General features: G+C 47.9%; 1 protein-coding gene across 3 annotated transcripts; it reads left to right on the forward strand.

The window, feature by feature from the left end:
* Positions 1-123: 123 nt before the first annotated feature.
* On the forward strand, positions 124-6,325 carry SUOX (sulfite oxidase). 3 transcript variants are annotated; one of them, XM_049625731.1, is made up of 4 exons: positions 124-2,582; positions 3,328-3,384; positions 3,655-3,832; positions 4,071-6,325. In XM_049625731.1, the coding sequence occupies exons 2-4, from the start codon at positions 3,338-3,340 to the stop codon at positions 5,478-5,480; spliced, it is 1,635 nt and encodes a 544-aa protein (XP_049481688.1). In that variant the 5' UTR covers positions 124-2,582; positions 3,328-3,337; the 3' UTR covers positions 5,481-6,325. The 3 variants fall into 3 exon arrangements, with proteins under 3 accessions (XP_049481688.1, XP_049481686.1, XP_049481687.1); XM_049625729.1 differs by having other exon boundaries at positions 124-1,862; XM_049625730.1 differs by lacking the exon at positions 124-2,582 and having other exon boundaries at positions 2,592-3,384.
* The last annotated feature ends 9,842 nt before the right edge of the window (positions 6,326-16,167 follow it).

Genomic DNA, 16,167 nt, shown 5'->3' on the forward strand with positions numbered 1-16,167 from the left:
TGGAAAATATTCGCTTTATTGCTGTTTAATCACTCCTATTCCCAAGCCACTAGAGAGCTCATCAAATCTGACATAACTTATTTTTATAGACCTCTTAATACATATTGGGCAGGGTGGGGTGGGGGGTGTGGTCTGTGGACCTCTGGGCAAACAATTGATGAGACTGGAAGGAAAGGTATTTGTGAATCCTTTGAAGTATTCTGCAAAAGTTTATATGCATTTCTCCAGGGAAAGTGTGCCTTGCTTGCCTTGCTAGTATCTTAGAGGGGTCCGTGACCTAAAGAAGGTTAAAGAAAGCACTAAATTTGTATTTTTAATTGATCATTTCCACCCCAACAGGAAAGTTTCTCCTAGATCTGCTCTTGTTTGCTACTGTACTTGAAGCCCTTCAGTCCATCACAGTCTAAATGAAGGTGGGTGGGAGAGAATGACACAGAGAAAGATCAGGCATGGTTGCAGAAGTACAGGAAGAAGGACTGGTGCCAGACAGAGCTGGCATTACAATCCCATCTACCAACTTATCAGCTGCGGCCTTGACCTAGGTACTTAACTGCTCTCTGCCTCAGTTTCTTCTTCTGTAAAATGAAGAAAAGTTGAGGTTCAAAGGTCAATTGTGTAAAGTATGTGTGGAGCACACAAGATGACACTGTTATTATGGAGAAGTCTTATCCTGCAGCCTCAGACAGTCCCTAACTGATTTCTCTGTATTCTTGGTCTGAGCCCAATTTTCAAGGCTGGTAGGATAGGTTGGGCATCAGACCTCTCCGATGATTTAATTGAACACGGTTGAGTTGGAATTTCCAAAACCCTCAGGGCCAAACTCACCTTTTCACTGTCAATTCCCCTTTCCTTCTGTCTCTTAGTACTCCCCCCAGGGCTCAATGATTCTTGACAAAAGCTCTAGTTCACTTTAGGAGAGCAGAAAGGGAGAGGAAATGATCTTCCAAAATTAAAGATGAAGACCTTCACTTAGTAAGGTTGTAGTTCAACCTTTTGGCCTCTAGAGGGCAGTGTGGACACGTTCGCCTCAGGTTCACAGCCAGCCAATAACAAAGTAAGTTTTCAGTACTGCACCAAAGGATGAAAGGATAATGGCAAACGTATTCTTAGTGCTCTCCACTGTGTGATTATGAGCGATTATAATCTTTATACTTGGGGGTATTAAAATATTGTTCTAGTTATGACAATGATTTTTTAATTGGCTTAACTAAAAAAAAGTCGGTATTTGTATTGTTCCATACTTTGGGAAGAAAATAGACATGTCCAAGGGAACTAGTCTTTGAACCACTATTTAAGCCTCGTTTCTGTATTTATTCTTGGATATAAGAGAATTGAGCGCTTGACCTTGTTTTCACTAAAAGGCAAACCGGGCTGTTTTAGTTGCAACACATGTTTGTCAAAAACAGGGTAGAGGTGGAGCTCACAGCTGGGAGAATGCCGGCTGGATTCCCAGGCCTTCTCAGTGAACGCACCTTGTGTCACAGCCGTAGGGGCAGGGCGGGGGCGTCTCAAAACCTCCCACCTCTCAGCCCAAGCTTTGGAGTCCTCGTCACCTTCCACTGCCCAGTTCTGGACAACAGTGAGAGTCCCATTCCTTGTCGAGCGGGGACTGGAAACAAAAAACAGCCAGTCTTAGCTCCGAGCCCTCGTGGCACCCCTCCTGCCTCCGCCTCCAGAAGGAGGGCACAGCAGCTTGCAGGCGCGCGGCCAGCCAATGGCTGGGGGACGAACAGAAAGGCGAGAGTGCTCCTTCACTCGGCCCCAACGTCACGATGCTGGCCCCGCCCCTTCGCCAGCAGTCTCTGGGAGCCGGGCGGGTGAGCCAGCCGCCCTGCGGACGCCTGACGCCGAACCCGAACCCGGTAAGGGGGCTGGGGACTGGGAGTGGGAGGAGGAGGAGGAGGAAGGACTGGTAACCTGGGAGATGGCCAGGGCCTTGGGGCCCGGGGGTGCTCCGAACCCCATGGGTTCGAACAAAAACCCACTACCACCTCCACTCCCGCTGCTCCTCTTAGGAGCGCAGTGTGTTGCTACGAGACACTCTTGTACCAGCTGCTGGGCAATGGCATTGGACTGGGTGCTTGTGCTCTGGAGTTGGACATATCCTCCTACCTAAAGTGCCCCCCGGGGGGTGAGGCGTCACCACCCGCAAAAGGGAGGTGGCGTCTGTTTTGGAGCAGAAGGCTGCTTCTCCCAAACCTGGGACACTGGGTTTACCAAGTTTACCCGCAAGTCAGTCCTACCTGGACCACTCCCGTCTGGTTCAAGTGGGCTGCTGGGACTAAGGGCAGGTGGGAGGGAGAGTGAGGATCCCATGGCCCAGGAGTAAAATGCAGACTGCTCCTGTTCCTATCTCCCTCACAGTTTCTCGGCCTGCCCCCCTTTTTAGCATTTCGCCAGCAATTGGGACTCTTCTTACTCTTCCTGGATTTGGCCTTCCTGGGGTCAGTGAGCTGCTCAATGCTGTGAGGAACGAACTGCTGCAGGGCAGAGAGGGGAAAAATTACTTCTTTAGCCCACTCCCTGACACCAAAGCCATTAACTTCTCCATTTGCTGAGTTCACGGGAATGGCATAGACAAGGTAGGGGTGAGAACCCTAGGTTGGAGTCCAGTTCCCAGCCAGGTTCAATTTTCTTTTTTCCTAAGGTTGGTAGAAGGAAAGGAAGGGACTGAAAGGCCTTCAAAAACCATGTTATTATGTGTTTGCTCCTCACAGCCGCTCTGCTAGGTAGATCTCATTTCATAGATGAGGACATAAGTTCTGAGAGAGTTGGTATTTTGCCCAGGAAATGGGGCTGGTTAATGGTAAGGCTCATTTCACAAACCCAAAACAGTTTGACTCCCCAGAATCTGAGCTGGTTCACCCTGTTAGGCTGCCACTGCCTTTTTCATGTTTTTGTCCCTAAGTTGGTCTGCCTCTCATTTGTCCTCTGCTGACTTTGGAAATAATAAACCAGCAAACTGGACGGTCGACATTTTGGCTTCTGACCTTTAGGCCCATGGCCCTGAACATTGGTCTCTGTAGTGGATAGAGTAGAGAATGGAGGATGGTGATTCTAGAAGCCCCCTACCCACTGCCCCATTCCCTTCCATCCTGTCAGCACAGTCTCTTTGAAGTCCTTTATGTTTTCTCTAAGGACCCATTTGGACCTCCCCACACACATAGCCCCTTCCTTTGGCATCATTACCACAGAAAAAGTCTCTTCATTTGCCCAGAGAGCACCTTGCTGACCTCTGTGTCTTCCTTCCACTCATTTCCTCAAGTTTCACTAATATCATCCCCTCCCAGAACTCCTTATCTTGATCCTGGAATCTTTTTCCCACAGGTCTGTCACAATGCTGCTGCACAGGGCTGTGATCCCCCATCTCCGACAGGCCTGCAGGTAGGCCATCGCATCCTAGAACTTGTCTCTTAGCCCATATTCCCCACCCCCAGTATCTTTATGACATTTATCTACCAGATAAGATAGTTGAAATACTGGCTACTAAGGAGGAAAGGGAAAGCCATATCTCACCTGCTTGTTCCACTCAACCCTGGAGAAACTTAAGTCCCAACTGAAGGAACCAATGGCCAACCTGGTAAACCTCAGGCCTTCACTGTCCCTTTCCTATGATCAGGAGTGTGCTGCTAAGAGGACCTCTCTCTCTTCCAGACTCAAGTCAGCCCCCTCAAGGCTCTATATTCGGGCTTGCTCTACAGATGATTCACTTCAGCCCCAGTGCCCCAGCCTTGCCTTCTCTGGTGATAACTCCAGCACCGGGGGATGGAAAGTCATGGGGACTCTGCTAGGCCTGGGTGCAGTGTTGGCCTATCATGACCACCGGTGCAGGGTAAGTGGGGAAGAAAGGGACTTCACTGTCAGAACAAGGGGGCCCTAATAAACTCCCCAGGCAACCCAGGCTATTACCATAGAGCCCATGGTGATACTGTCTTCATGCAGAGTAAAGATGAAATCTGCTACCTCTCTTTCACAGTGGCCATGACTTTATGGTTTGGGTCAGGGTAAGCAAGAGTGATTCCTTCTTACTGTTTATGTTTCTTTTTGCCTTACCCCTGCGTTGTCTGCAGGCTACTCAGGAGTCACCACACGTATACACAAGAGAGGAAGTGAGATCTCACAGCAGCCCTGAGACTAGGATCTGGGTGACTCTGGGCTGTGAGGTGTTTGATGTTACAGAATTTGTGGACTTACACCCTGGGGGGCCATCAAAGCTGATGCTAGCAGCAGGGGGTCCTCTAGAGCCCTTCTGGGCCCTCTATGCTGTTCATAACCAGCCCCATGTGCGTGAGATGCTGGCTCAGTACAAGATTGGGGAGCTGAGCCCTGAAGATAAGGTACCTTCCACCTTGAAGACCTCTGACCCCTACATTGATGATCCCGTACGTCACCCAGCCCTGAAGGTCAACAGCCAGCGCCCCTTTAATGCAGAGCCCCCCCCTGAACTTCTGACGGAAAACTATATCACACCTAACCCTATCTTCTTCACCCGGAACCATCTGCCTGTACCTAACCTGGACCCAGAAACCTATCGTCTGCATGTAGTAGGGCCACCTGGGGGTCAGTCACTGTGCCTATCCCTGGATGACTTGTACAAGTTCCCCAGACACGAGATCACTGTAACTCTGCAGTGTGCTGGCAACCGGCGCTCTGAAATGACTCAGTTCAAAGAAGTGAGAGGTCTGGAGTGGAATATCGGGGCCATTAGCACTGCACGCTGGGCTGGGGCACGCCTTTGTGATGTGTTAGCCAAGGCTGGTCACCAACTCTGTGAAACTGAGGCCCATGTCTGCTTTGAGGGACTGGATTCAGACCCCACAGGGACTGCCTATGGAGCATCCATCCCTCTGGCTCGGGCCATGGATCCTGAAGCTGAGGTCCTGCTGGCATACGAGATGAATGGGCAGCCTCTGCCTCGTGACCATGGCTTCCCTGTGCGAGTGGTTGTTCCTGGTGTGGTGGGTGCCCGCCATGTCAAATGGCTGGGCAAAGTGAGTGTGGAACCAGAGGAAAGTTACAGTCACTGGCAGCGGCGGGATTATAAAGGCTTCTCTCCATCTGTGGACTGGGACACAGTAGATTTTGACTCAGCTCCATCTATTCAGGAACTTCCTGTCCAGTCAGCCATCACAGAACCCAAGGATGGGGAGACAGTACAATCAGGGGAGGTGACTATCAAGGGCTATGCATGGAGTGGTGGTGGGAGGGCTGTGGTCAGGGTGGATGTGTCTCTGGATGGGGGCCTAACCTGGCACGTGGCAGAGCTGGATGGAGAGGAACAGCGTCCCCGAAAGGCCTGGGCCTGGCGACTATGGCAGCTGCAAGCCCCTGTGCCGGCTGGGAGAAAGGAATTGAACATTGTTTGTAAAGCTGTAGATGACAGCTACAATGTGCAACCAGACACCGTGGCCCCAATCTGGAACCTGCGAGGTGTGCTCAGCAATGCCTGGCACCGTGTCCATGTCCATGTCGCGCCATAAGAAGGTGAAATGGAATTACCTACTCCCCAGAATCATCATCTCAACCCCTTTCCACACACATCCTTTTGCCTTGTTACCACAGGAAAACCTTTCCTTCCACCTCCACTTCTTGGATCACAACCCTATACTATGCCTTCCTAAACCACACACAGATATGCACATTGCACATTTCCACCCAGACACCAGCTCTCCTTTGACACTATGTTACATATTCCTATTATGCCAGAAGTTGAGAGCTGTTGAAGATGGAGGCTAGAAGTGGGAAATTTCTGTAAACAAGCACTCTTCTCCTCCTACTCCACCTCCACTTCTAGTGTCTATCATCACTTTATTTTGCTTTTCCTCTTGGGAGTCTTCAGAAAATGTGTGTGGATATGTGTACAAAAAGTGTATATGCAACTTTCTACTGACTTTCTGGTTGCCAGGGGTCGTGAGAGGTGCAATCCTGCCCCTTTATAGTTCCACTTTTCTAAACGCATCAATAAAGTATCTGTTTAAGACACAACTCCGAAAAAAGAAAAGATTATGACTTTGGGGACTTCTTGAGGCTGGAGCGTGAGCATATTGCAGGAGGGAGGTGCACTGGTACTGGGATATGTAGTGAGATAATCCCAAACAAGGTGGGGGGGGGGGGGAAAGGGAAGTAGGTGCAGGGAAGTCAAAAAGTGGGGCTTCCTTCTCCGAGGTCCGCCAGTATCTGTAGCGTTGCTTAGGTGACTCACCTAAGAATACCCTCAAGAGAGATTTTTTTAAATGGCATTGTTAAGCTCCTCCCGCCCCTCCCCATTTCTAAACACTTGGCAGGAAAAGCAAAGAATTCTAAGAGGCTAAAATCAATATTGCCATAGCAGAGGCAGGGCAAAACTTGGCACTAGGGGCAGATATGCCACGGCAGGTGGGGGCATCCAAAGTGCGCCTAGCTTACAAATCAAACGCAGATGCAGGGGCAGTCATCGAGTTACCCTCCGCACGCGACCGCTCCTTTCCGACTTGAAGCTTTCGGCGCTCGGCTACTCTCCCCTAGCTCTTTTTCCTTTCCCCAGCAGTCTCCCTGGCTTGGGGGCGCTCGGTGTTCGGCCACGCCGCCTGTCGCCTGGTAGTGGGACCGGAAGTTGTTCGGGGGAGGGGGGACGGCTCTGGTGGGGGGGGGTGGGGGGGGGGGGGGCCGGTCCCTCCTCAGGTGAAGCCGCTGATGGAGATGGAGCCGCCGCCGCCGCCGCTGAGTGCCCGGGTCCCGGGTCCGGCCCGATTGCCGCCGCCTCAGTGACCCCACTCCCCCCGCACTGGGCCGCCCGGGCCAGAGTGGGGGACCCCCGCCGCCCCGCCCCCCTCTTCCCCAACACCGTCCCCTCTCCCTCACCCCCCCCAGCTTGCGCGCGCGCGGAGGTGCCTCAGGTGAGTGAGGGGCGGGGCTTGGGCGAAGCGCTGGGGGCGGGGCCTCGGTCGCCGGGGGCGGGGCCTGAGGGGCTTGGGCGTGAAGCTAGGGGAGACCCGGACTGGGGGCTGGCGGGAAGAGGGTGGCCGCCTGGGCTGTGGCCCGAGGGGAGGGAGCTGGCCCAGCTAGTGGGGGAGTTAGGCTCGAGGCTCCAAGGTTGAGGGGAAGGTAACGGAGAGCCAAAGGGTCCTAAAAAGGCGGGAGACGGGTCAAGACATCCAGGAGCTGGGTGCGCGAGGCTCCTTGGTGGGGTACCGCTGGGGTAGAACAGAAGAGGGTGAGAAAGGAGAAGCAGAGGGGGTACCTGGGCAAAAAAGCGAGAGGACTGGGGGGGGGGGCGGTTTGTCGAGAAGGTTAGAGAGAAGGACATAGGCCTCGGTGGGAAGATCTGGGAGGCAATGAGCAGAATGAGAGAAACAGTAGAGAAGAAACTTAGAGTGCAAGTGGAAAGTGCGGTCTAAGGTACCATGTAGGGTGAGATGTCTAGGGAACCTGAGAAGCAGGGCTGGGAAGGAAGAGATTCACTGCATATGAGTCCTAAGAAAGAAATGTAACAGAGGAAGCCCTGGGTCTGAGGACTCTAAGGAGAGACAGACTTTGGGAAGCAGTTGTAAACTAAAATAGGCCTCCGTGTACCTCTTCGCACAACCCATCCCCAGTTATTTTCTTCCCCCTTGTCCGCTAGAGTTGTAGATTCTCACTTTTGAAATTTTCATTTGACTTCTCTACTTTTTAATTTTTTCAAATTTTTAATGTTTATTTTATTTTTGAGAGAGAGAGGGAGACAGAGGATCTCAGTCAGGCTCTGTGCTGACAACAGAGAACCCAATGCAGGGCTCGAACTCATGAACCACAAGATCATGACCTGAGCCAAAGTCCCCTGCTTAACCAACTGAACCATCCAGGTGCCCTGCTTTTTAAATTTTTTTAATCGTGACTGGTCCTGTCATGAGGACCAGTTGGAGTCCTGTCATGAGTTGGGTTTTAATGGAACACAGATCTTTAGGTATAAGATGTTTAGGAAATAAAGTACCCCATTTCTTTCTCCAGGGTCAAGAATTTACTAACTCTGCTTCCAGGAAGATTTGATGCATTACCAACTATATTGTGTCAAGTTTTGCATACCTTCTTTCATTTCAGTCCTTTCTCTCATAAGCAAAACTGCCAACTGTTGTGACTCTTACAGATCCCCCACTGACATGTTTCATAGCCCCACCTGTTTCCCAGTCTACCCCGCCTGAACCCTTAAAGCATCAGTGGTGAGCTTAGAAAGTTTCTGACTCCCTCACATATCAACGCTAGGCCTTCCATCATCAAGGCCAAGCAGAAGACCATTTGAGGCCAGGGCACCTGGGTGGCTCAGTTGGTTAATTGTCCCACTTGGGCTCAGGTCATGATCTCACAGTCTGTGGGTTTGACCCCCGAATCAGGCTCTGTGCTGACAGCTTGGAGCCTGCTTTGGATTCTCTGTCTCCCTCTCTCTCTCTCTCTCTCTCTCTCTCTCTCTCTGCTCTCCCCTGCTCATGCTCTCTCTCTCTCTCTCAAAAATAAATAAACGTTAAAAAAATGTATAATAAAAAAACATTGAGGCCTGCTGTTTCCCCTTACTGCTATTTGTTCACTTTATCTGTGTGAAGGTACATGTTGATATTCTTAGGAAGCATTAAAAACAGGTGTCTGACTACCTAATAATTCCACCTAAGATAACTGTGATTCTGAGGACAAGACCAGGACAAGTCCAAATCAAACAATCGTTGAAATTGTAGCTTCTTGTTTGGTAGAAGTATCTCCTCATTGGTCTGTCAGTAGTTCAGTTAATATTGCTTTGTGGTGTAGGGAACTTCAGCCTTGCCTGAATACCCGAAAGCCAGAGAATCCAGACAGCTCCCTGGATCATGAGAATAGTCAGAAGAGTGGCTCATGAGATAAAAACAAAGTCTTAAAAGGAGAAAATTTAAAAAAATAAAATAAGAAAATAGTGTAGCCATTGGGAAGCAGGATAGATCTCACTGGAGCTTCTAGGGTGGGTCCCAGGTGGTGGGAGCTGCCCTCAATTTGGCAGGGTCGGAATTATATCTTGCCCTAGTCAATAGATGCTGATGTCTCAAGCACAGAATATAATGTCTTTGTTGCCCACTGAGTGCAGGTAGTTCAGTTGTAGCTTTTGGGCAATCCCCTTCCTCTTAGTAGGTTAAGGGCAAAGCATGTTTTGGGACTTGGCTCAGAAAGAAGTCCTGACTTTTTTCCAGTGAAAATGCAACTGAACATTTCTTCTTTATTTTCTCCTAGTTTAAATCTGCAGCTTGTACTTCCCAGTGTGGGAGGAACATTATCCCACCTTTTACCTCCTACTAACATCCACAAAGAAATTATTTTCTCCCAAACTGGCCATCTTTTTTCCTTCAACATACACACAAAATAACCAAGGAAAAATGAAGACAAATTATTGTAGGGCAGGTATTTCTGGGCTCATTTTACTCTACAAGAACAAATAAGAATGTGGAGCTCTGTGGGTGTAGACAATGCTACAGGCAGAGGGACTCTCTTTCTTTGTTGGTGTCATGACCCTGCCTAAAGAAGGCTCTGAATTCCCAGCTGTTTGATTTGCCTCCTTCTCAGAAGAGTTGTAGATTCTGTATTGGAAACAGGGAGATAATTTCAAGGTTTATCTGACGAAAGCATCTAAGAAAGGATAGTGCTGATATGAATGGCCTGTCCCCTCCTACCCCACCAGTGGGAGTGGCATCAACCTTGTAGACTCTGCTGGAATACATATGCTGGTGTAATCCTTGAGCCAAGGAGCTCTGTTTCTACCTTAAAGAGACCTAGTAAGGGCCTAGGTTGGCATTTCCCTCAGGCTCATAATCTCTAAAAAGAGACATGGGAGGGAGAGGATTATTTTTTCTTCCATCCATAAACCAGTGTTTCTAGTTTAAGGATTTAAGCCACAAGATGCAGACCCCCAAACTTTTCATTTCAACATCCGAGAAAGAAGGTAAGCATGGGTGGTCCCAAACCTTCCCACTGTGGCAAAATTTAACTTTGGGCTGTAGTAGAAAGACTGGTTACCAGACTGATAACCTGGGTTCTATTTGGTCTTAATTCTGTCACTAACCAGATAGGTGACTCAGCTTAGTTTCTTCTTCTGTTAAAAAACAAGAGATTGGAGATCATCTCTCAACTCCATTCTAGCTGCAGGATTCCCCAGGTCCTACAACATTCCTGCCCTAGGCCCTCCACAAGAAGAGAGGCTTACTTGTCAGGGCAAGATTCTTTGTTAGCAGAGGAGCCTGAAAATATCTGTCCCGCCCAAACAACAGTGAGCCCTTTTGATCAGCATGCATTAGAGGCTTCTGGTCAGGACTGCCACCAAAGGCAATTGTTCCCATCTCTTCCCCCTTTTTGCTACTCTATACCAGTCAGGATAGTTCACTGAACCTTCCACGTAATTTCAAAGTTCACTTGAGCTAACTTTGTTAGGGGCATCTTTGGCTTCAAAACTAATTATTAAGAAACTCAAATCGAACACTGCTGGCCTACTTTTCTCACCTTTACCAAAACATACAGTTGAATAGCAGTGACTTTGTGGGGCCTTTCTATAAACACAGGGCTCAAATACTTCAGGGTATACCACAAACCCAGAGAGTATCAGCTCGTGCGCATCACCTAGTGATTTACCTGTTTAGTTTAGCCCCTCCATAGTTTCTTAAGTCCTAAAATGAGACATGGGAGGGGTACGATTGTTTCTCCTCCCACCTATAAACCTTAGCCTTCTCTCTCTTCTGCAGTCTACATGGGGAGGACAGGGAAGCGCAAAGAACAAGAGAAAATATTCATCCTTCTGAGATCTAAAAGGAGACAATGAGGTGATATTTTCCCACTCCCCAGACGTTGTGTTTCCAGCTCATACCCCTTCTTTTTTTAGAGACTGGTCATTCCTAGGATTACCTGGGAATTCATCCCCTCAGCACTGCTCCCCAAGCACTTGGATAATGAAGCTGAGCTGTCTTCGTCTGTCTTATATGTAGACAGAAGGTCATCATCTACAGCCTGGTGAAAAAAATGAGTCAGACCTTTCTGCTATAAAGACAGACACATGAACTGAGAAAAGGTTGGTGGGTTTCCTTCAGAGAGTACTAGGTTGACCCAAAGATCATTTCAGAGCTGCAGATTGCTCAATGTCAAGGTCTGTTTCCTGGAAAGGGGCACGTAGTCAGGCTGCAGACAATGCCTTATTCCATCTCTTCCCTCAACCATTTACTTCTTTCCTGTCCCCAGTTATGCAAAGCCCTGATAGACCACAGAACCAGCTATGTGACTCCAACATGTTTTTGTGTCGCTTTCATTCAGTTCATGGAGGTACAGACAGGAGAGGATGATGCTGTGGGTTTGGTTTACTTGCAGTACCTGAACTGCTCACTCCCATGCAGGTGAAAAGTTCTGTCTTGCTAATAATCACCGGGCTACACTTCAGGTCCCAGGTCCTAAGAGAGACCAGAGAAAAGATTGCTACTCTCTGCTGCAGTTCCGGAACAATAACCAAAAGGATGGCACAAATCCTTGCCACTCTCTCCACCTCCACTTTCTTTCCCAACAATATCCTCCTTGCTACCTTTCTACACACTAGACCACATGGAGTATATTTTAAATTCCAATTTTGGAGTGTCACTGGATCAAACAGGATTCTTTGAAGGATTTGAAGAGCTTTAAATACTTGTGATATCCATCTTATTTCAGGCTTTCAGAGCTACCACATACAGAAAACTTGACTTTCTGACATTTTTGTCACCCAATAGTGAAAGCCGTGGGGATGTTTTTGTGGAGATGAGAAGCTGGGGGTGGTAGCTGATGCCTGACCTGCCCCTGGAAGTCAGACTTTGGATTGGTCATGACCTGGTACTTGTCTGGAAGTGTGGTGGGAAATCTTCTGTCTAAAAGGAATGTCCATTCCTGCCCATTCCTGTTCAAATGTGATACTGTGTTGATGGGAGAAAGCCAGGGCCATGGAGGACTCTTGTTACAGTGCCAAGTGGATTCAAAAGAACAGGGAAGAAAACCTTTGTCTCCGGAGGTTACAATGACCAACCTTTCCTCCCTCACAGAGACGCTTCCTTTTGAATTAGGAGACTAGCTATTTCTAGTTGCTTTGTATTCAGCTCACTGAACTGAATTTACAGTACATATGTGCCTACCTCCATCACTGAATGATGCCTATGTTGCTATAAAGCCGGTTTCTTTCCAAGATCTTTGAGCCAAACCTGTCTTGTGTAACTAACTTCTCTCTTTTTATGCCTCCTCCCCCTGCGGTATGTCTCCAATTGGCAGTGCCTAATTTGACCCAGTTCCTCTAAGGAGACACTAAGATCTGCCTGCCTGGCCAGGCAGGGGAGGAGGTGCTTTGAGGGGCGGGGAGTGGGAAGGTTGGGAGGGATGTGCTGCCTGGAGACTTGAACAAACAGTGAAGTACATCTACTGATTTGCTTCTGGCTCTCAGAGCACCAAGATTGGGAACAGCAGAATCTCGATCCCCTCTCACTTCCAGGGTTACCAACTTGGCATGTAGACCTGTTAGAGGCAGCCAAATGCTGATTTTGCCCAAGATGTGTCATGGAGCACCTGTTAAGAGCAATTAAGAAGCAGAAGAGCTCAGTGTGCTGCTAGGAACAAAGTCCAACTCAGAAAACAACTCCTTCAGACCCTTCTGGAAATTGTTTTGGGACCATTTGGGCAGGTGTCCAAGAATGAGATGTACTTCCTGAGCCAGTGCTAGCTGAATGCTATGCTTCAACTGTTTTGCCTACCTAGTGCTTATCTAGCCCCTGGTTCCTTAGTGTTCTCTCTCTCTGTCTCTGTCTCTCTCTCTCACACACATACACACACCACACACACATTACATTAATATATTTCTCCCTGTAGAGCCTGCTCTACTTTTTCCTCCTTTTTAAGTAACAGACCCCACTCCCACGGAGGTCATACCAAAGGAAAAGATGCCTTAATTGATGTTAGAACCAGGGGAAAGCAAGAAGATCCATGAAGGCCTTGAGTATTCTGACTTTCCAAAAGAAACAAGACAGTGGGGCACCTGGGTGGCTCAGTCGGTTAAGGGGCCAACTTCGGCTCAGGTCATGATCTCACAGTTTGTGGGTTTGAGCCCTGGGTCGGGCTCTGTGCTGACAGCTCAGAGCCTGGAGCCTGCTTCAGATTCTGTGTCTCTCTCTCTCTGCCCTTGCCCTGCTTGTTCTCTCTCTCTCTCTCTCAAAAATAAACATTAAAAAAAATTTATTTTAAATAAAAGAAACAAGATGGTTTAATGGGAAGAGCACAGCTCAGGAGAACTGTGTTCTTTTCTTTTGTTTTGTTCCAGTCTCACCATGAGCCCAGAGACAAGTAACGTCACTGCTCTGAGCCTCAGTTTCTCCAAGCAGAAAATGGAGGAAATCTTGCCCATTCTTGCTTCTCCTGTTTGTGTGCATGTGTGCGTATGTGTAGGGAAGTCACATGTGGCATCTTAGCTCTGCAGTAGTTTTGAAAAATCCTAAAAGGCAATTATGGAGCTAATGATTCAGAAATGAGAGGGGCCCCATGAGTACCAGACCGCCCTTCCTCATTCTTTGAATCTCTGACCACCACAGTTCTATGGCTAGTTCCAGGGGGTATGAGTTTGCTAACCACTGTGGACTTGGGCTCTTCTAATCATTACCCCTAAGGGAACCTTCAAGGAACCACTTATTATTGTGGCTTGGTCTAGCAGTCTGATCCCAAAGCTGAGACCATCTCAGGGAGGATGTGAAGAAAAGAAGAACTGAAAATAAATTTAGATAAATTTTTCTTCCACACCCAGGTTTCCTGGGTGAGACTAGGACTCTCTGATGAAATCTAAGGCAGAGCTGCTTTGTGAAGTGAAGGAAAGCCCATGTTTCAGGCTTTGTCTTGAGACTTTTCAGAAGAGTATGATGTCTCTCGGCGCAAGAGTGACCTGGGGGAAGGGGGAGACAGGGTAATAGATACTTTTCCCCTGTGCATCCTCCAGAGTCCCCGATCCTTGCCTCTAACAGTATAGTATTACAAGCAAACCAAATTTCCATCCATCCGCCTCAGAGAGATCCTTCAAAGAGACAGGAATCCTGGTGGCAGCTCCAACTGTTTCCTTTCCCCACTCTTGCGCCCTCAAATCTGCCCCTGGAGTATTTATTTTTCATTAGGTGACTGGTGAAATCAATTTTGGAGGTATGTAAATTTCTACCAAAGAGATTTTTTTTTTCTTCCTCCCACAGGCTCCTAAAGAGAGAATTCATTGCAACAAATTATCACTTTTAATTGTTCTCAGTTCTTGATTTGTTTAATACTCTACTGCCAATTACTGCTTGCTTCTGTCAAATAGACTAACCTGCATTTTAAATTCAGGGTTCCCACCCTAAAAAATAAAATAAAATAAAATAAAATAAAATAAAATAAAATAAAATAAAATAAAATAAAACATAGCAACGTAAGTGACAAGAATATGGGGAGAAGCCACTTGAAGATTTAATTTGTTTATTATACCTTCAGTAGTGGACTCCACTGAACCTGAGGTGGGCTGCTCTCCTCCATATTTACCTTCCTGTCCCCCCCCCCCCCCCCCCTACCCCCCCCCCAAAAAAAAAGAATCCCCTGAGACAGAATCCTGTTTCTTCCTTTTATTACTACCCCATCCTCAAGGTACAGAGCTTCTATGGAGCTGGTTTCTGTGCCTCCAGAAAGCTGGGCTGTAACCTGTCTCCTTTCCCACAGCATCAGCTCCACCTACAGGAGGAGGGGTCTCCTCTCAAAACAACACAACCAGGACCACTCTGGAGTAAGACATTGTTTCCACTTCGGAGGCTGGGGAAGCCTGTAGAAGTTGTGGGTTGGACAAGACCCTGGGGTCTGTAAGTCAGGGTACATTGTCTTTCTCATCAGGACAAAGTATGAGGTTTTTCATCTTTAGGATAGGGTCAGAACACACTTGCTAATTCCAGAATGTTAGAAACCTCCTCCCTTCCCAGATCTGCCTTCTGATAGCAGCTATTTTCTCTTTCAGCAGACTCTAAGATGGATATAGAAGACTGCAATGGCCGCTCCTATATGTCTGGTATGCCCTCTTGTGCATTCTGTTTGTAAGGGGCTGGGAGCAGACACTCGCCTGTGGAGCAGAGTGGAGAGCCTTCAGCCTAGCACAGGACCTCTGAGTGCCCCAGTCGTCACAGAGCTGCCACTCATGCTTGGTTTGCTTGGTAGTGTGCATCTATTTTGGTCATTTTACATTCCCTAAATAGTGATTCTCTTCCCAGACTTCTTGGAGGATAAGGGTAGGGGAAGGGAATAGGAGGGGAATACGAGTGGAGACTATTTAATAGAGAGGAATGATTTAAAAGTAAAGAGATTGAAGGAAGATGTGATTCCTTCTCCTGTTCTCTGAGGTCACCAGCCAAACAGGATATTCTATCCCAGCCAGGTAGACAGTGGAGCAGCGTTTCAAACCTCAGAGGCCTGCAGGAGCCAGTTGGGTATGTAAATGAGTGAACTGGGTTGGGATAATGAGCCGAAGAGAATGTGGGGACTGTCATGGACAGAGAACACATGTCCTACCTCAAGGAGCAACTGCTCCTCGGTGTCCACCAGTTACTGCCATGCCAGAATGTGTATCTGGTGTGGCCAAAACTTCCAATTTTTCAACAGAATTCAGAAATCCATATTTTATGTGAAATGTCTCCATTTTAGAATAATGACTCAATATTTTTAAAAAATGTTCCATGGAGCAAGCCAAACTTATCTATGGGCTGAATTCAGCCAGTGGGCCAACAATGAAGAGCCTTTGAAGGAGCGATATAGAGCCCACTTCTCATTTCCCCCAGTCCTTTGTCATGGTCATAACATGCTATGGCTTTTCATACCTGCCAAATACTCTTACTGAGGCAGAAGAGATCACTGCTTATACTACAAACGGCTTTTAGAGATATGAGAGTAATCAGGGTCCTCTCAGAGTTTAACAACAAGGTGAAAAAAAAATGCGGAATTTTATCTGGCCCCCTCTCTGAAGGTGCAGAAAAGGGCCCAAGACAGAGTTTGTCTCTAAGACGCCAGGACTCCTTTTTTGGATCATTAGAATGTCAGGGCAGGGAATGATTATAAGAGATAAGGGGAGCCAGATTTGGGTTTTGACATGATGAGTATGCCCATCAGAAATCCAAGCACCATTGTAGAAATGACCCATAGCATTTTATTTTTTATACC

This window comes from Panthera uncia, chromosome B4 (assembly GCF_023721935.1).
Source record: "Panthera uncia isolate 11264 chromosome B4, Puncia_PCG_1.0, whole genome shotgun sequence".
Lineage (NCBI taxonomy): Eukaryota > Metazoa > Chordata > Mammalia > Carnivora > Felidae > Panthera > Panthera uncia.

What these genes read in the sequence shown, in the direction of transcription:
- SUOX (XM_049625731.1), top strand. Translation starts at nt 3,338, where the DNA reads ATGCTGCTGCACAGGGCTGTGATCCCCCATCTCCGACAGGCCTGCAG. An exon ending in CATCTCCGACAGGCCTGCAG is followed by an intron (nt 3,385 to 3,654) that starts GTAGGCCATCGC and finishes TCTCTCTTCCAG; the next exon opens with ACTCAAGTCAGCCCCCTCAA. An exon ending in ATCATGACCACCGGTGCAGG is followed by an intron (nt 3,833 to 4,070) that starts GTAAGTGGGGAA and finishes CGTTGTCTGCAG; the next exon opens with GCTACTCAGGAGTCACCACA.